This window comes from Podarcis gaigeae (genome assembly GCF_964106915.1).
Source record: "Podarcis gaigeae genome assembly, chromosome: 6".
Taxonomy (NCBI): Eukaryota; Metazoa; Chordata; class Lepidosauria; order Squamata; family Lacertidae; genus Podarcis; species Podarcis gaigeae.
In genome coordinates, this window is record NC_139682.1 from 89,772,186 (window position 1) to 89,792,858 (window position 20,673).

General features: G+C 43.5%; 1 protein-coding gene across 1 annotated transcript in view; it reads left to right on the top strand.

Annotated features, from left to right (window-relative positions):
* The window catches only part of HMCN1 (hemicentin 1), a 302,952-nt gene that overhangs the window by 121,221 nt on the left and 161,058 nt on the right, over positions 1 to 20,673 (top strand). Inside the window, exons 20-27 of the mRNA XM_083743631.1 lie at positions 2,189 to 2,301; positions 5,684 to 5,843; positions 7,669 to 7,843; positions 11,672 to 11,799; positions 14,227 to 14,499; positions 16,426 to 16,521; positions 17,267 to 17,461; positions 18,904 to 19,034. Of these exons, the coding sequence (XP_083599757.1) occupies positions 2,189 to 2,301; positions 5,684 to 5,843; positions 7,669 to 7,843; positions 11,672 to 11,799; positions 14,227 to 14,499; positions 16,426 to 16,521; positions 17,267 to 17,461; positions 18,904 to 19,034 (1,271 nt within the window). The remainder of the gene's footprint in view (positions 1 to 2,188; positions 2,302 to 5,683; positions 5,844 to 7,668; positions 7,844 to 11,671; positions 11,800 to 14,226; positions 14,500 to 16,425; positions 16,522 to 17,266; positions 17,462 to 18,903; positions 19,035 to 20,673) is intronic.

Genomic DNA, 20,673 nt, shown 5'->3' on the forward strand with positions numbered 1-20,673 from the left:
TGGTCTACCGGCGCGGCGGCAGCAGGAGGCCCCCATTAGCTAAAGTGGTGCTTCAGGTTAAGAACAGTTTCAGGTTAAGAATGGACCTCTGGAATGTATTAAGTAGTTAACCCAAGGTACCACTGTATAGGGACGTGGGTGGCGCGGGACGCGGGTGGCGCTGAGGTTTGCCGATTGTCAGGTCGGCGGTTTGAATCCCCGCGGCGGGGTGCGCTCCCGTTGCTCGGTCCCAGCGCCTGCCAACCTAGCGGTTCAAAAGCACCCCTGGGTGCAAGTAGATAAATAGGGACCGCTTACCAGCGGGAAGGTAAACGGCGTTTCTGTGTGCTGCGCTGGCTCACCAGATGCAGCTTCGTCACGCTGGCCACGTGACCCGGAAGTGTCTGCGGACAGCGCTGGCCCCCGGCCTCTTAAGTGAGATGGGCGCAGAACCCTAGAGTCGGACATGACTGGCCCGTACGGGCAGGGGTACCTTTACCTTACCACTGTATAAGGGAATGGAGATTTAGAGGAAGAATTGTGAGAGTAAGTGTAACCTCAACAAAAATGTGCATCATTTTGCCTCTTAGAGGATTTTGGCAGAGATCCGTTTGCTTTCAAAGAACGTTGGCCTGTTGTGTTCCACGAACTGGGAATCCTGGCTTAAAACAAGCTCTGTTAAAAAAAGCCAGTTTCATTATCCATGATCTGAAGTTGGGAGTGTTTGGAAATGTTCTGTTGTTTGCTGTAAACAAGAAATCCTGGTTGTTATGACTTGACAAACTAAGATTCATTGCAAGTCAAACTAATCTCCTCAAAAGTATCCCCTTTCTAGTGCAAGAGGCAGAGAGGATGGGAGAGCAATGGTTTTGTGCTATGTGCAAGTCTGTTCTTTAGGTATGTGATTTGGAGTCAGATTAACTGATCAAAGATTCGTCCTATCCAGGCAGCAAGCTTTGCCCACCTGGTAAGGCAGAAAGCGATTGCTGAGCATGCTTGGTTTTACTGTTCACTTCAGTAAAGCAGCAATGCTCTATTTTAATATTCAGATTTTTCACAGCTTATGTGGAACATTTCCCTTTTTTAAGATGATAATGGGGTGCCCAGCATGCAGCTGTTGAATTAGTGTAGATCAGGGTTTCCCTTGGAGGTCTTTTTTCTTCAGCTGTTTTTTGGACTACAACTCCCATGATCCTTAGCTAGCAGGACCAGTGGTCAGGGATGATGGGAATTGTAGTTTAAAAAAACAAACAGCTGGAGACCCTGGTGTAGATAGGTAGGGGTTAGGAAGCCACATGTTCCAAACTCACCCCAGATGTAGATTCGCTGGGAGCAGTTGGGCAAGTGGCTTTTTTCTCACCTTCTTCATTTGCAATACAATTTTTTCTACAGTTAATGCAAAAACGTTTAAGGAAAGAGCTATATGAATAATCTTGTTCTTTTTGGAGGTATCTAGCCTAGCTTATGCTTTAAAGTGTGTTCACAGAACCATTTCATTATTTTTACCCATCGTACATTTTAACAAGCCCATGTTATAAAAGTACTCTGTTGATGGTAAAAGTCTGCAAAAATTAAATTACACTTTAAAAAGATTTGAAGGACCTAATTTAAAAGGATATTCCCTCCCCAAGCCTAATTGTTGGGTGGGGGGCTTCATGGGTCTCAGTCAGATATACTATCCCTCCCCAGCTGCAATGTCCACACAGGAGATTTTTTTAAAGCTTAAAACCTGCAAAGGAGCTGGCAAAGGAGGGGGGGGGGACATTGGATGGAGAAGCTGCTGGCTCCCTGCCATAATGTCTACCTCCTAAACTGTAATGTAGGAGGGGCTTAAGTATGTAATCACAAGACGTGTTCTCGATAGGTTGTAAGTTTTTATACGTGCAAAGGAAAACATGATGTTAAAAATGAGCAGTGAATTGCAAAGTGCCTGTGTGTGTTTGTGTTTGTGAGAGCCAGTGTGGTGTAGTGGTTAAGAGCGGTGGACTCGTAATCTGGGGAACCGGGTTCGCTTCCCCGCTCCTCCACCTGCAGCTGCTGGGTGACCTTGGGCCAGTCACATGTCTTTGAAGTCTCTCAACCCCACTCACCTCACAGAGTGTTTGTTGTGGGGGAGGAAGGGAAAGGAGAATGTTAGCCGCTTGGAGACTCCCTAGGGTAGTGATAAAGCGGGATATCAAATCCAAACTCTTCTTCTTCTTTTTTTCAGTTCTACCCATAATTCAGCATGGACAGCAGATATTCAGTACCATAGAAGGCATCCCAGTTACAATGCCCTGCAAATCCAGTGGAGTACCCAAGCCATCTATAGTCTGGTCCAAGGTAACTGCAAAGTCTTGAGTGGTTTATAGTGAAAAATTAGCTGAACATGTAGCAATGAATGAATCAATGAATCAGTCTTCCCTCTGTAGAAATACGGATCTGACGCAGGATAATAATATCCCTAGTGCAACAGGACTGTCACAAGAGTACCTGGTCGAAAATTGTCAACCCCAAACTTCACTCTTGTGGTTTATTCCCACAACAGCTACTCACCGTGGGTTATAGCAAAGCAAACGGTCTAATTTGCCAATGCCTAAATGATACTGAGCGTCAGAACAACTTGGCCACAATAAGGAAATTTTGCCCATGGTATGACCATTTCCCATCCTTCCACTTTGACCCTCTGGCAATTCCAAAATATAGACATGCCTTTACCCTCGCAAGACTGAATGTACCGCCCTCGGCTGTACTTGAGGGACTATCCCAACAGATTCCATACGAAAAACGCTTATGTCCCTGCGGAGATGGCAGCACCGACTCAGTGGCGCACGCCCTCCTTGCGCACACTTTTTACAAAGACCTGAGGAACGAGGTTATTACGCCTCTTTTATTGACCATTCCGGGTCGCCCAACCACTGCCACAGTGTCTTTCCTCCTGGCAGATCAAGAGGAGCAGATGACAGCAAAGGTTGCAAGGTTTCTAGCTAGGGCAATCAGAATAAGGTCCACTATTTGACTGCTGATTCAGGATCCTAAACCGTGTTTTATATACAGTTACAGATAGGTAGCCGTGTTGGTCTGCCATAGTCAAAACAAAAAAAATTCCTTCCAGTAGCACCTTAAAGACCAACTAAGTCAGTTCTTGGTATGAGCTTTCGTGTGCACGCACACTTCTTCAGGTATCTGAAGAAGTGTGCGTGCACACGAAAGCTCATACCAAGAACTGACTTAGTTGGTCTTTAAGGTACTACTGGAACGTGTTTTATATAACCGACTTTTATTTTGTTCTGTGTATATCACAATGCTTTTTGTTGCTTTGGCCGATGGCTGATGCAAATAAAGTTTCATTCATTCATTCAATATGCATATTGCCAAAATATCAAGAGCATTCCTTGCTAGAAGGAAATGCCATCTTAAAAAAATAAATAAATCCTAGAATAATAGCAAGCCAACATCAAGCCAGCATAAGAAATAAGCAAGGTTTGCCTTTCTTTCCCCTCACCCTTACTAATTCAAGTTGGCCCCATTAACTAGTCTACCAAAACTACCAAGTAATGGCTTCTGAGAGGGGTTCAATAAATACATAGGCTTAGTTACTTAAAATATTTATATCCTGCCTTCCAGTCTTAGTTCCCGAGGTGGCTTGCAACAAGTCTATAGAATGAATAAAAGCGACGTAGCTAAAACAGCAGTGAAATAAATCAATAAAAGCATCTTTGTAGACATCTTCAAAGGCATGCATCAAAAGCTTAACTATAAATAAGAACATGTCTGCAAGGTAATGGAGTAAACAGTACTGTTTTTAATTGATGCCTACAGAGCATAAAGGAAAGCACTGAGTGAATGGATGAGGTGTGTGTTTGTGTGTGTGTTTCACAGTCGAAGCCCCACAGCCAACAAAGCTCTATCTTTTGGTAGAATTTTGAGCAGGGCCTCCAATGAAGACCTTTGAAGTTGGGTGAGCTTGTATGGCAGGCATAGGCAAACTCGGCCCTCCAGATGTTTTGGGACTACAATTCCCATCATCCCTGACCACTGGTCCTGTTGGCTAGGGATGATGGGAGTTGTAGTCCCAAAACATCTGGAGGGCCGAGTTTGCCTATGCCTGTTGCATGGGAATATGTGGTTCTTCAGGTACCCATCCATCTTGAAACAGACTCAGCTGCTTGAAGTAGAGCCTCAGGGGCCAGTCCATATGGAACGGATATTGATGATCCTACCTGCTTGTGAATGTCCCTTTGTACGTCCCCCCCTCCATTAAAAATATCTACGTCCTAACTAAACGGCCTTGGTCCAGTATACCTGAAGGAGTGTCTCCACCTCCATCGTTCTGCCTGGACACTGAGGTCCAGCGTCGAGGGCCTTCTGGTGGTTCCCTCACTGCATGAAGTGAAGTTACAGGGAACCAGGCAGAGGGCCTTCTCGGTAGTGGCACCCACCCTGTGGAACGCCCTCCCATCAGATGTCAAAGAGAAAAATAACTACCAAACTTTTAGAAGACATCTGAAGGCAGCCCTATTTAAGGAAGCTTTTAATGTTTAATAGGTTATTGAATTTTAGTGTTTTGTTGGAAGCTGCCCAGAGTGGCTGGGGAAAGCCAGCCAGATGGTGGGCAGGGTATAAATAATAAATTATTATTATTATTAACTTCCAACAGCTGAGGCAGCAAGCAATAATTAATGTAATAATCAATAAAACAGTTAAAGGACATCAGCTAAACAATGTATATATATATATATATATGCTTTCGTAGATTTTCACGGGTACAGGAATGCAGGTTTTGGTGTCCTCGGGTGTCTTCCCGTGTAAAAGTTGGGGTGTCTAGGCGACGTTTCGACGAGGTCTCACTCGTCATCTTCAGGCTGGTGCTTTCGGCTTCTTGTTACTGGAACAGAGCGGGATCTCAATGTTTGAGTTCCTATAAATACTGTAGAGGGGGTGTGGTGTCTAGCCTCCAATGTTCTGGGCAGAGAGGAAGTTCCCAGGCTAGTGTGCCTTTTCTTCTTTTGTTCCTTAATTACTTGAGAGATATCTCTCAAGTAATTAAGGAACAAAAGAAGAAAAGGCACACTAGCCTGGGAACTTCCTCTCTGCCCAGAACATTGGAGGCTAGACACCACACCCCCTCTACAGTATTTATAGGAACTCAAACATTGAGATCCCGCTCTGTTCCAGTAACAAGAAGCCGAAAGCACCAGCCTGAAGATGACGAGTGAGACCTCGTCGAAACGTCGCCTAGACACCCCAACTTTTACACGGGAAGACACCCGAGGACACCAAAACCTGCATATATATATATATATATATATATATATATATATACACACACACACCAATAATCAAGCAGAGAAGGCTAACTCAGCAAGGCTATGAAATTAGATGGATCATTGTTCTGACAGCATAGCTATTCTTACGTAGGGCTGTAAAAGAGCAGTGATTTTCATTCTGTATTTCACAGTCAGCGCCATTTCCATTTTGCTGCAATTCATTCTCCACTAAGTGCTACATCATTTGCTTCACTGCCTGCATCATTTCACACAATTGGCGTTGTTTGCACAAGTCAGGAAGTTGATATAATTGTTGCCATACTATCCATTTCAATGTAAAGGCAGCGTCAAACGAAACATTTAAAAAAACCTTCTTCCGTAAAGAATACTGAGATATTCTTACAATATTTCATCTGATTAAGTTCATCCCATTGGCTTTTCCCTGTCTTCCCCAGAAAGGAGAGGTGATTTCTCCCAGCAATCTGAAATTTTCCGTGGGGTCTGATGGGAGTCTCTACGTAGTTTCTCCAGGAGGCGAGGAGTCTGGGGAATACATCTGCACTGCAACGAATGCGGCAGGCTACGCAACACGCAAAGTTCAACTGACTGTCTATGGTAAGTAAATACTAAAACCTGCGTATTCAGATTATGTTTACAGTGGAACCTCAGGTTGCGAATGTGATCCGTGTGGGAGGCACGTTTGCAACCCGCACTGTTTGCAACCTGCAGCGCTGTGTCTGCACATGCGTGGGTCGCGCTTCGGCGCGTCTGTGCATGCACAAAGCGCGATTTAGTGCTTTTGCACATGTGCGATCACCAAAACCCGGAAGTAACCCGTTCCGGTTACTGCAAGCAGCAGTGAGGTGACCAACTGGCTGTCAGATGAGTACTTCCACCTACCTGGGCAGTTACCTTTCCACAAGGGCCGACACTGATGCCAAAATCCAGCGTCGCCTGAGCTCTGTGAGTGCAGCTCTGTGAGTGCAATTGAAGTGCAGAGTGTTTGGGGACCAGGACATTCGCAGGGAAACCAAAATGCTTGTTTACAAAGCTATTGTACTACCAACCTTGCTGTATGCTTGCGAAACGTAGACCACTTATAAATGCCATCTCCAACTCCTTGAAAGATTCCATCAACGACACATCACTTGGGAAGACAGGCAAACTAATGCCGGTGTACCGGAAGAAGCAAAGATCCCTGGTGTCTAAGCAATGATTCTTCAACACCAACTTCGTTGGACTGCTCATGTTGTGCAGATGCCTGATTATCGCCTTCCAAAGCAACTATTCTATTCCGAACTTAAAAATGGAAAGCGTAATGCTGGTGGTCAACAAAAGAGGTTTAAAGACTCTCTCAAGGCAAATCTAAAATATATATAATATAAACACCGACAACTGGGAAACACTGGCCTGCAAGCGCTCCAATTGGAGAACAGCCTTTACCACAGGTGCCATGGGCTTGGAAGACGCTCAAACTCAGGACGAAATGGAGAAATGCGCTAAGAGGAAGGCACACTTGGCAAACCCTCACCGTGATCAACAACTGCCTGGAAACCTACGTCCCCACTGTGGAAGGACGTGTGGATCCAGAATTGGCCTCCACAGTCACTTATGGGCTCACTTTTAAAACCGTGGTTATGGGAGGCAATCTTACTTGGCTACGAGTGATTGCCAAGGAAAGGAAAGGGGAAAGGAGAAAGGGAAGGAAAGGAGAACGGAAAGGTCCACCGCACTATGCAGTTCACTACTGCATTTATCAAGATGCTCATCTGAATATTCATGCCCACATGGGGTGCTTGAGAAGTCCAGAGGATAGACTGTTGGATGACCTGAATTGAAATCCAGCCTTGGGTTAGGATTCAGCAGGGAGCGGGATAGTGATTATCCCTTTGCCTCTATCCTCCAGTTCCAGTGTTTTGACAACAAGCATTTTTGGCAGTTGTGAGTGGAGCATGCAGCGGATCCAGAATGCAGCACACATTAAGCTGAAGTGAAATGTTTCTGTATATACAGTGGTACCTCGGGTTACATAAGCTTCAGGTTACATATGCTTCCGGTTACAGACTTCGCTAACCCAGAAATAGTGTTTCAGGTTAAGAACTTTGCTTCAGAATGAGAACATAAATCGTGCTCTGGCGGCGGCGTGGCAGCAGGAGGCCCCATTAGCTAGAGTGGTGCTTCAGGTTAAGAACAGTTTCAGGTTAAGTATGGACCTCCGGAACGAATTAAGTACGTAACCCGAGGTACCACTGTAATATGCTTTGGTGCCTGGATGAATGCATGTGCAATAACAACAGCGATAGTAAAACAGAACGAAATATAATATCAGATGCCAAATAAAACAAAATAGGAATGAAAGGGTAAAAGGGGATTTCTAGGGCGAAACATACAGGAACAGAATACCTGGCTATGCTTTGATTATATGAATGTTCTATTGCAGTGAAACCTAGAGTGTCCAGACCTGGAGATCTGCAAGGATTTTCGCGGGACAATCCAATAGAGATTTCAGTGACCGCAGGGGAAGAAGTCACACTTCCCTGTGAGGTGAAAAGTTTGCCGCCACCTATAATAACCTGGGCTAAAGAAATGCAACTTATCTCTCCATACTCTCCAAGGTAAGAGTTCTATTTGTTTGTCATCTGTAGGGCAAATTCAAAATAAAAACATCCAGGGCTTGCTAGATACTCTCTTGTGTTTATAAAGATCTGCAAAGTTATATTTAAGGTAACCCAAAGTAGTGTTCCACCCTACTTTTTTATTTCCGTTCCCCGGGAAAGGCAGTGATGTAGTGCAATGTGCCTTTTTTCTCGTTTTTAATTAATTTCCTTTTTATAGGGAATCCAAGGAAATGTTCTGTGGGGTAGAAGCAGGTGATCTTTCTCAGCAACCTCACCAATTTATAAGTAGTAGGGTTCTTTGAGGGGAAGCCATGATAAATGATATAAAATTCATAAATAAGTTTGTGGCACAGATAAGCTCCACCTGAGGTTCACCGTTGTGAATTTGCCTTGTTGATTGCTCGCATATTTGCATGGCTGCCTGCTTTCTCATTCAGTAAAACGCACAAATGTACAAAAAAAAAAAAATCTTTCTGGTGTGGTCTTTGAATACAGTTTCCTTGGCCGTGCCAGGAATGTTAGCTTTATCTCAATTCTCTAGGGTCCAAAATTTTGATTCCAGTTTCTCTAGTCTGTTTGCTGAAATCCTTAAGTTGACACTGGAGGGTTTGCATCAGAATCCACAAATTCTTCCAAATCCCACTGTGCTTTTTTGTGGTTTTCCACACTGAGTACAAGGCAGTATTGTGAATTTGTATTGCAAAATACACTTTGTTCAATTAGACAATCTAATAGGATTTTACAATGCAGTCTCCACACTCTCTGGCTGCTCTTATTGCTTATGTATTAGTAATGCTATGTGCCCTCTTCTAATATGTGGTTACAAGAACAAAACAAGTTTCAAACTTTCTGAAATGCTTCATTCTTTCAGGCCAGGGGTAGCTTTACAGAACATTGTTTGACATAAGAATAGCAACAAGAAAATGCCAATTCATCCATATAGCCTTGAAACGTTTCCGAGCAGAAAAGTCTTATGAAATTAATCCACCCATCCCCAATAACTGAAGCATGGAAGCCACATTGCAAGAACTCAGTGCTGAGTCTCAAACTCATATTCGGGCGCAGTAAGACAACATATTGTAGACATATCAGTGCCTTCCCTTTTACTGCCAGATTCCCGATACAGGCCTGATTCCAATAGCTTTGCTGCTTAGCCGTGTGCTGCTCTTGTGCAATGGATCGGGGCCATCATGTACAGACAGCGATGTCTGCGACGACACAGTAGTTTGCAGAATAAATTGCAACGTTGTAGTCTCTCCATTTTAAGAGATCCGCACCTTTGAACCCAGAGTAAAAACACGCGTTCAAAGCAGTCATGTGGTGTAGGCTTACCATTTCAGATGGCATGTGGGAAGTTGTATTTTTGAATGTTCCTCACCCCCAGATGATACAAGAAGAGTCAGTCTATAGGGGGATCTATCTAAGTTTGGCTGGAACAGAGGCACAAAAATACCACTTCTTTAAAAAAAATACATTAAGTAAAGTTTTCTTTTTGTTTCAGAATAATTGCAATTGGTTTTAGGATGGTAGATAAAAAGCAAGGTATTAGCTTGCTCAGAAGCTTTTTAATATGATTATTAGTTTTACAAATTTTTACAAATCAAATTAAGAAAAGGCTGCACCTTCAAGACCTCTGTTCCTTTGCTTGCGCAGTTTGATTTTGAACCACAAAGGCAAACACTTAGTTCCACGTCAGATGGTTCTCAGGTGGTGGGCGGGGGTCTCACTGGCCTGCAGGGGCTGGGAGTGGTCAGGATCTGGCCCAAGGGGCAGATCCAGTTTCCCATTCCTGCCCGAGAACTTTCTTCATGAAATGCTATTATTGGGATTTTAAAAAACACTTGGTGTACAGTTGGAAGTGGGTATTGTGCAGCAATGGATATCATGCGCAGTTGCTGATTGCATAGCGTCGTTCTTGGTCTTGTGTCGGGTTCTGCTCCTGTCTCCCAGCTTTTTCTTCTTTCCAAATCTCATTCCTGTCATGGCTTTGTCTATCTGCTGTTTAGCTTGGCTTCACTGTCTCCCTGCCCCTCATTTTCTGTTCCTCACCTGACTGGGATTATATGGCTCAGACATAGCGTCAGAATATACACTTGGGAACGAAATCATAGCTCCGTTTTGAGCTGCACTTCGTTTTGGCATGGATACCTATTTGTTTTTCTTTTTTAAAAATAAATTTTATCAATACTAGGTTGTGACAGTGTGGGATGAAAGCCATTATACATTGAGCTGCTTTGCTTCTCATTCAAGAAGAAAAAAAGACAAGAAAATAAATAAATGAAAAATAGGAAAAAACAACAACAATAGCAACAAGGAAATGACATATGAAGAGGGGAGAGAGACAATATAACCAAAACTCTATAATACCATGAATAAATTAAAGGGGGAAATATAATCATTTACTTTTTCATTCCAGAAATGGAAAAACAAGACCCACCTTTCAATCAATTTGTTTCCTTGATTATTAAGTATTGTGTTTTTCCTCATATGTGTGTTTTATCGCTAATATAGTTTGCCATGTTTTTCTTAATCAAGTTATGGTAGGAAGATTTCTGTTTTTTCTTTTTTTTTCTGCAGTACACTGCTTTGCTGTTAGTAGCAGTATAGTGATTTGTTGTAAATCAGCATTAATGACTTTAGGATGACGTATAAGCATGGAGACTATTACTAACATAGAGAATCCCTCCTTTTCAAAGAATACATTGAATATATGGTCTGTTACTTCTTCTGACCAGGGATGGGGGAGAAATTTGGTTCAGTTTACATTTCAACGTGAGCCTATGTAATTTGCGGGTGGCGCTGTGGTCCAAACCACTGAGCCTAGGGCTTGCCGATCGGAAGGTTGGCGGTTCGAATCCCCATGACGGGGTGAGCTCCTGTTGCTGGGTCCCTGCTCCTGCCAACCTAGCAGTTCGAAAGCAAGCCAGTGCAAGTAGATAAATAGGTACTGCTCCGGCGGGAAGGTAAACGGCGTTTCTGTGCACTTCGCTGGTTTTGCCAGAAGCGGCTTAGTCATGCTGGCCACATGACCTGGAAAAACTGTCTGCGGACAAAACGTCGGCTCCCTTGGCCAGTGAAGTGATATGAGTGCCTCAACCCCAGAGTTGTTCGCGACTGGACTTAACTGTCAGGGGTCCTTTACCTTTACCTTTATGTAATTTGTGTTTCCCAAAACAATATGTGAGCCGAAATACAGATATTGTTCGAAATGTGCTTTTCTCCAAAGATTTTATAGGTCTTGTGCATGCTTGTTGTGCACTCAGCAGCAATATCAAGCTACTCTTGGAAAGGTTATACAGTTCGTTTCAGCTGCCCACAAACAGGAGTGGGGAACATTGGGGTTTTTATGGTTGGTGGGCCCTGTGCCCAGCCATTTTGGTACACCTCCTTCAGAGGCTAACACCCAAAGGGACCTGTTTCTGGACCGGGAAAGTTTTACTTCCAATGGAGGTCCCTCAATTCCTGTTTTCAGTGAACATGCCATGCAATGATATATGGGCTGGGCTGGGGGACACTTCCTCAAGTGTAAAAGCACGATAGAAAAACCCACTAACTTCTCCATAGATTGGATGGCATGGCATATTTAAAAGGGGAATTTTTATTTTGGTTGTTCTCAGTCTCTTACTTCATTCTCGAGATATGTAGAAGGAAGAAGGAAGACAGATCACAAGCACAGTTAGGTGAAAACCGGGCCAATCTGAGCAAAAAATAATACTGAACAGATGCCGTTTAGCATGTGGTATTCATTACTAATATCTCAGCAACGTGCATTCCCCCTCATGGTAAATATTTATATAGTCATATCTGTTTCCTGTTTCTTTCCAGGCACACCTTCCTCCCTTCAGGGTCAATGAAGATCACAGAGACACGGGTTTCAGACAGTGGCATGTATCTCTGTGTAGCCACAAACATTGCCGGGAATGCGACACAGTCAGTGAAGCTCAATGTACATGGTAAGCTGTTTAGAGTGCAGTAAGAGTCCTTTCTGAGTCAGTGGGGAAAAAAAAATCTAGACGTACATTCAGTTGCTGGCACCAGAATCTTCCCATATTTTTTAGGAGGGTCTTGACACCATAAGGTTTCTTGGGCACAGTCTGTTGGAATGTCCTCTTCCACAAATCCAAACTTAATGGAAAGAAAGTGCAGTATAGCAGGAATCTTTAACAGCTTTTCCAGACGCCAAAGAAACCCACAAAATCTGTAATCAACAAATTACGCTAGTAGGACTACAAGAAGTTTTGTAAGGAGAAATATACGAAGTGTTACAAAATAGAAGAAGACAGAGATATTGGTTATGAGTTTGAAATGGAATGGGGAAGATAAGAAATGCATACTGAGAGATTAGATTGGAAAATTTTCAGACAGGGTTGATGGAAGTCCAAAATTTGAATAAGATGTAAAAGCATGTTTAATTACTGTTGAAAATGATACATCTAAAAAAAACACTAATAAAATATTATAGTACAAAAAAAAAAAAAAGAAACCCACAAAATCACAGACCTGCCAACATACCTTGGGGGAAAATAGGGGCATTTCTCACTGCTCTCCAACTGACCCTCCTCAACTCCCCCCCTTTTTTTGTTCTCCTGCCCACAGGCATTTGTACCAACGGGACACAGCATACAAGCCCTCCACTATCCTGAGAAAACCCCTTAATCCCATTTTAAAAAATTATTATTAATAAATGGGAGAAAGGGGCAAGATTAGACATGCATGCAAAAAGCATTATATATATATATATATATATATATATAATGATTTTATTGCATTAGTCATGCGGCCATAGCATAATATACATAGAAATAACAACATAAAATGGGGGTGGGGAGATAAAAGTGTATAAAATGAAGACTCCTTGTGTTCTGCTCTGCTCCCCCATTTTTCCCGCCCAAGGCGGCTCTCTGCTCTCTGCAGTTCAGAGCTAGCACATCACAAGGACTGGGCCTTGGCAGCTGCATCCTCTCCTCCTCCTCTATATTCAAGGGGAGGAGAGGGGATATGGTTCTGTTTGGGAAGCTGGAATGCCTGCGCTGATGGAACGATGTTAAAAACACAACATTGAATTCTGCCCTAAATAATTCTGCCCTTTTATGGCGCTGTGAGTTAAACCACGGAGCATAGTACTTGCCGATCAGAAGGTCGGCGGTTTGAATCCCCGCGACGGGGTGAGCTCCCATTGCTCGGTCCCTGCTCCTGCCAACCTAGCAGTTTGAAAGCACGTCAAAGTGCAAGTAGATAAATAGGTACCTATCTGGCAGGAAGGTAAATGGCATTTCCGTGCACTGCTCTGGTTTGCCAGAAGCGGCTTAGTCATGCTGGCCACATGACCTGGAAGCTGTATGCCGGCTCCCTTGGCCAGTAAAGTGAGATGAGAGCCACAGCCCCAGAGTTGGTCACGACTGGACCTAATGGTCAGGGGTCCCTTTATGTTTACCTTTTTATGCTTCTTTATGTGCTTTATCAATTGGAATTTGCTTCACAATCAGTATGGTTAAGAACAGGGATGGGTAACCTATGGCTCCCCAGATGTTTCTGGACCACCGCTCTGACCATTGGCCATGCTAGCTGGGGTTGATAGTTAAGAGGGTGCTCTACGTTAATTTTCAAAGTCTTTAAGCCACATAGAGGTTGTCCAATCCAGGTTTATCAGGACAACAAAGCATGTGTAGTTTTGCTGACTTCTGAAAGTTTTAAGCAAAGCACGAAGCACTTGCAGTTGAAGCTGCAACATGCTAGAGAATGTGTTCAGAAAGGACTCATAACGGTGTCCTACATGCCTGCTGATTTATTGTCCAAGGTTGTTCCGAAGGATGAACACTGTACCTATGTACAGAAATTGGGTTTGTACTGAGATTGTACTGACACGCTGCCCAGTGGTGTTCACAGAAAGGGGGAGGATGTTAGTTTCTGTTCTTATCACTGTGCAGATGGGTGGAGTCACAGGACTCTGTTTACATTCCTGCAATTTCACACTATTGGAGTCTCACGGGAAAGGAGACGGGATGTGACGTTAGTGGTTTCCTGTTTCCTTTGTTCCTTTGTTCCGTTGCTCTCTGCTCTCAGAGAGAGAGGATGTATATTTCTTAGCTGTCTGCGTAGCTAGAAAATAAAGTATAGCAATGTAGCCATAAATCTCATCACTTCCGCGTGCTGTTTTGATGCTCTGCTGGGAGGACGTGCCTTGGAGCCTCATCAAAGGCTCCAGGTCGTTAAACACGTCAGGAGGCAATTCTGAAGGCTCGGGAAGAAAATGAGCTTTATCAGCTTGGCCAAGCGGAGATCCCGACAGAGGCCAGGTGCTGCACTCCCATCGATCATATCTTACTGAATGATCTGATAAAACCTTTCTGTGTCAGCACTAACTAACTCACTTTGCCTAGTTCCTCCAAAGATACAACGTGGACCTCGAGTGATGAAAGCAAAAGCTGGTTCCAGAATCGATATACCTTGCAACGCACATGGGATCCCACCTCCAACGATCACTTGGCTTAAAGACCAAAATCCCATTTTGGTAGACAACAGGCAATATGGCGCCTCTTCAGACGGGGCTCTCAGAATCAGCAAAGTCTTGATATCAGACTCGGGAATCTACAAATGCGTGGCAAGTAACATTGCCGGCCGCGATGAAGCTGAGATAATGGTCCACGTTCAAGGTACTATAGCGTTGGAGCCAAAAATGTTAGCACAGTAATGGATTGTCCCTTTCATTTTTAGTATGCAGTAGCACAAAACAAGAAGTATGTGAGAAAAAAAATATGTATTCCATCTGAGTAGGATTCAACTTTTTAACATGAGATGAGACACTCGGGTATCTTGTTCAAGCTTTTCGTTTCAACAGTATCATTTTCTCTCTTAGTGAAGTGAGAGGGAGCTTGTTTGGCCAGTATGTACCGTATTTTTCGCTCTATAAGACGCAGCAGACCACAAGACGCACCTAGTTTTTGGAGGAGGAAAACAAGAAAAAAAATATTCTGAATCTCAGAAGCCAGAACAGCAAGAGGGATCGCTATGCAGTGAAAGCAGCAATCGCTCTTGGTGTTCTGGCTTCTGGGATAGCTGTGCAGCCTGCATTCGCTCCATAAGACGCACACACATTTCCCCTTACTTTTTAGGAGGGAAAAAGTGAGTCTTATAGAGCAAAAAATACGGCATATGACAGGAATCTTGCAGACTTCTACTTTCTCTGGATAATTCTTTTAGCTACAAGGACACATGTGGCAGTCTTCAGATTTACACTAGTAAAGAATGCATGAGAGATTAGCCTGAAGTTTCTGACATCTCCAGTGTAGTTAATATATGCTGCCAGCATAGTCTTAAACAAGCTTTCAATGATGCATTTTAAAATTCTCATCTGTATATCCTCAGTAGTGCAATTGTCACTCTCTCTGTAACATCAGACATGGGCAATTTCACCCTGGTTTGCAAACACCGGCTACTTTCTGGAGGTTATTTTGTGTGTTTTTATTTATTTAGATACCCCACTCTCTTCCTTAAGGGTAGATATCTTAAAGCAGCATAAGAGTCAAATAAATGGTCAAATAAGTCCAAGTCCAATTCATATCTGACCAGAGGCAAGCTGGGCTACAGTTGGGCCGTCCAGAATCTGACCTGGCCCAGCAGGTGGTAGCTTCTCCCCTCGACCATTTCCTAATAGACACAAAGGTGTGTTTCAAGCCTCAGGTAAAAAGCCAGGCTTGCGGACACATGTGGTTTGCATTCAGAGAATGTGGCAGTCAGAGAACGGGTGGTGCTGTGGTCTAAAACACTGAGCCTCTTGGGCCTGCCAATTGGAAGGTCGGCGGGTCGAATCCCCTTGACGGAGTGAGCTCCCATTGCTCTGTCCCAGCTCCTGCTAACCTAGCATTTCGAAAGCATGCCAGTGCAAGTAGATAAATAGGTACCACTCTGGCAGGAAAGTAAATGGCGTTTCCGTGCGCTCTGGTTTCTGTGACGGTGTCCTGTTGCGCCAGAAGTGGTTTAGTCCTGCTGGCCAACATGACCCGGAAAGCTGTCTGTGGACAAACACCTGCTCCCTCAGCCTGAAAGCGAGATGAGCGCCACAACCCCCTGGTCGCCTTTGACTGGACTTAACTGTCCACATTCGGAGAATGTGTGGCTTTTTTCCACTGAAAAGTTCTAGTGCACCCCTAGTCGCCATGTGAAGTGAAATGAGGAACCAAATGTGCTACCCAGAGAATGAAATCAAACCTTCATATTTTTTAAAGTGTTTTAAAAAGTAGGAATGAAACTATGTAATTTGAATACAGTGGTACCTCGGTTTTTGAACATAATCCATACTGGAAGACCGTTTGAGTTCTGAAACGTTCGCAAACCAAAAACTCAGTAGCTCATGTTTCATGTTCAACTTCTGAGGCATGTTCAAAAACTGAAGCATTTACTTCCGGGTTTGCAGCGTTTGAAAACCAAAACGTTTGTCAACAGAGATGATCCAAAACTGAGGTGCCACTGTATCAGATTAATTCGTATTTCTGAGTTTTAAAACAGAATTTTGAGAAACTTACACGTTTTGGGAAATCAAGCGACGCAATATTTAATTTCTGTTCCTTCCCTCACTTTAGAACCTCCTACTGTAGGTACACTTGATCCGCCGTACAACACTCCACTGCAGGAAAAGGTAGCAAAGGAACGAATTGCCTTCCCATGTCCAGCCAAAGGTATGGAATGCAATGCTATTCATGTAACTAGAATCTCCTGCAATTGTTCTTGGAAACCTGAGGCATCTTCTCTGCCACATTGCCAGTAGCTACTCCTGGTAGAGTGGAAGAAAACCCAGATAATTGTTTTAAAAATTCACTGGGTGTGCTGACATAGTTCAATAGGAGTGCATTGTGGGTCCCAACTAAAGAAGAATGAGAACTTAAGTTGACATAATATGCACAACTTGCAGACTTAACATATAGAATAAGAGAACAAGAAAACATACGTTTAAAGAAGATTGGGAAATGTTTATTGAATATATGGGAAATAATTGTGTACAGATGAAAACGCTGGCAGCATTAAGATAAATTCAACAGTGTAAACAAGTTTTGATGGATGCAATAATGGAATACTGAATGGTATAGGGGTTTTTTTTTGGTAAAATATGCAGGGATTTGTGATATGCAAAATGAACCATGGAAAGAGAAGAAGGGAAGTCATTGATATCTTAAGGATGTAAAAATGAGTATTTTAAATTGTAAAGCAGAACATTTAATTAAAATTATATACAATCTAAGTGCATTGTTAGACAATCTAGTGCTTTGTTCTTGGGTTGTTGTTGTCTCCATACAGGGCTTGTGTCAGTTAAATTACTGGCCTGTGTTTCATTGAAGACTCCCAAAAACCTTATTATTAAAGTATTTCCTTTTTTAAAGCAAAATTTCTGAAGCCACGTATAGCACGCTCTGTCCTTCTCTGCAGGTACCCCAAAGCCTGTGATAAAATGGTTGCATAATAACAAGGAGCTAACTGGAAATGAACCTGGCATTTCAATCTTGGAAGATGGCACCTTGCTGGTTATTGATTCAGTCACACCATATGACAATGGAGAATACGTCTGCGTTGCGGTCAATGAAGCTGGAAGCACAGAAAAAACTTACAACCTGAAAGTTCATGGTAAACAAGCACCAAATATCTTTCTAATGCTATAGGGACGCGGGTGGCGCTGTGGGTTAAACCACAGAGCCTAGGACTTGCCGATCAGAAGGTCGGCGGTTTGAATCCCCACAACGGGGTGAGCTCCCGTTGCTCTGTCCCAGCTCCTGCCAACCCATCGCAGTTCAGAAGTACACCAGTGCAAGTAGATAAATAGGTACCACTGTGGCAGGAAGGTAAATGGCGTTTCTGTGTGCTCTGGTTTCTGCCACGGTGTCCCATTGCACCAGAAGCGGTTTAGTCATGCTGGCCACATGACCCAGAAAGCTGTCTGTGGACAAACGCCGGCTTCCGCAGCCTGAAAGCGAGATGAGCGCTGCACCCCATAGTCTCCTTTGGCTGGACCTAACCATCCAGGGGTCCTTTACCTTTACCTTTTTACCTAATGCTATATTTACAAATGTTGTTTATTTTATTCTTTCAATTGACTTCAAAATTGATTTTTTTTAAAAAAACAAAAACAAGGCTCTGCTTGCAAATTGACTAGGTTTTTGGTATTAGTTGAATAAATGTCAACCCCAGGGGTGGGGGCACACTTCACTGTGAGTGGAAGCTAAATAATAAAAAAGACAAGAATGCCCGCTTCGATCAGTGGAATTGGCACTGCTGCAGGTGCCACATAATACCCGTTCTGCATTTGTAAGAACTCAGTTGTTTGGTGTGGCAGCGTCTGCCCTTTGGAACTCTCTGCCTAGTGAGATCAGGCAGGCATCTTCACTGTAGCCTTCTCAGTTCCTGCTAAAAATGTTCCTGTTTAGACAAGCCTACCCAGATGCTTAAGGGACGCGGGTGGCGCTGTGGGTTAAACCACAGAGCCTAGGACTTGGTGATCAGAAGGTCGGCGGTTTGAATCCCCGTGACGGGGTGAGCTCCTGTTGCCCTGTCCCTGCTCCTGCCAACCTAGCAGTTCGAAAGCACACCAGTGCAAGTAGATAAATAGGTACCGCTCCGGCGGGAAGGTAAACGGTGTTTCCGTGCGCTGCTCTGGTTCGCCAGGAGCGGCTTAGTCATGCTGGCCACATGACCCGGAAGCTGTACTCCGGCTCCCTTGGCCAATAAAGCAAGATGAGCACCGCAACCCCAGAGTCGGTCACGACTGGGCCTAATGGTCAGGGGTCCCTTTACCTTTACCTCTACGCAGATACTTAGTAAGTTGAGGTAATTTTAATCTGTTTTAGTATTTATAGTCTTGTTTGCTTCGAAGCAGGGTTGTAAATCTTTCTTGATTTTGCAGTGTTATATTTTGTAAGAACCGCTTTGAGGGTGTGTTTTTTTTTGCAATTTAGCAGTGTATAAATTTTATGAAATGAATAAATAGTTAATAAAATAATATGTTTTTTAAAAAAGCAAAACCAAGCACCCAAATGTTCACGTAAGTATTTATTCAGCTTCTTTGATTGCAGTTCCACCTGAAATCAGAGATCAGGACAAGGTGACAAATGCATCTGTGACTATTAATCAGCCCCTAAGTCTGTTTTGTGAGGTATCTGGCAACCCATTTCCCATCATCACTTGGTACAAAGCTGATGTTCAGGTATGTATAGGTGTGGTCTATTCTCCCCCACCCTACAAGTAAAATAAATAAAACCCAACCAAGTTAATTCCTCTTCCCCAGTAAAAGCTTCCTGAAAGCTTTCAGGAAGAACTCTGTAATTTTTTTGCTAACTGCTCTTTGGTGATGCTTGTCTCCTTCTGATAGATTTGGACTGAGTGTTTCATATATTTAAGCAGTGTTTATACTTCAAATGGTAGGTTGCTGTGTGGCTTAATGATTACAATGGGCGTTCCATGTAATCCCTTGCAAAGAACTGTACTTTGGTGAAAACAGTCGTTTCTTAATTAAGAAGTATAACTCTAGTGGCTCAGAGTGTTCCCTGAATTCTCCCCCCTGCTGCCCTGTCTTTTACTCTACCTACCTATGTTCCTGCTGTTATTTTCATGCTTGCCCAATGTTCTCATTTACCTGGAAGCCTGAGACTTGGAGCCAGGTTGAGTAGTGTGTTTGTGTGTAAATACGAATGCAAATTAAGCTCTTCTGCATGTTTTATTCTGCAAGTTGCTCCTTACTCTTGGATATGGATTTTGATTTTTCTTTGGGTATAGAGTGCCCATGCCCTTGCGTACAACTGACCATCAAGCAGCAAATATGTCCAGTTGTGGACAAATTTAAGTAGACTATAGGTATTCAAATCCATATATATTTTTGTCAGGTGACAAACAGGGTCATTAATTGGCCCTGTGAGGATGTCTTAAGACAGATGTCATGGTGTTTAGGTGCAAGATGTTAGCAAGATGCCTGGCAGTTGAGTATGTTCTCTTCAGAATGTTGTAAAACAAACATTTCGTTCTCCAGGAGAACGAAAGGCTAAGGAGTAAAACTCATCTGAAGTCCCTAGGATGGTTAGGTGGTACCTTGTACTCCTCCTTTTGGCAACCCCTGCAGCCAAGCTGGTTCCAGCTACATTCTTTTGGTACACACAGCCAAGGGAAGGGAGTCTTGTCATCTGGGCAGCTCAGGACCTCCGTACATACTGCCCAGGCTTGTGCCCCAGGGAGGTCCTTTCAGTGCTGCTAATGCAGTGCCCTGACTTCACCCCTAGAGGCGTACTCCATTGTCTCTCGAGAGGGACAGGTGTTAACAAGTCGAATATTGCCTAGTAGGTCTCCAGTGACGTCCTTCCAAAGCAATGCAAACCTGGATAAACTCTGTGACCCTGAAACTTTTCAATGTTTGGAGAAGTAGGTATTGAACAATATAGCGTATTTTTCGCTCCATAAGGCGCACCTAGTTTTTAGAGGAGGAAAACAAGAAAAAAATAATTCGGAACGAAATAGTGGATGTATGGTTTTTGTGGTTCATGCTGTGGCCACAGACATGTGATCTGATGGTGAATTTGGGGTGACCCAATGCAAAAATCCTGAGGATCCATGTGGATCCCTGCTTTGTAACCATGTTTTTGCACCATTGCAGCCCCAGGCAACAGTGGGTGCGTGATTTTGTTGTTGCAGGCTGTAGCCATAGACATGCTATGTGATCTGATGGTGAATTTGGGGTGAGGATCCATTGGCTTTTACCTCCCCCCTCCTAGGCAACCTCCTTTATCTCTAGCGGCCCTTATCTCTCTCCCTGATCTCTCTCTCCCTCTAGCAGCCCTTATCTCTCTCCCTGATCG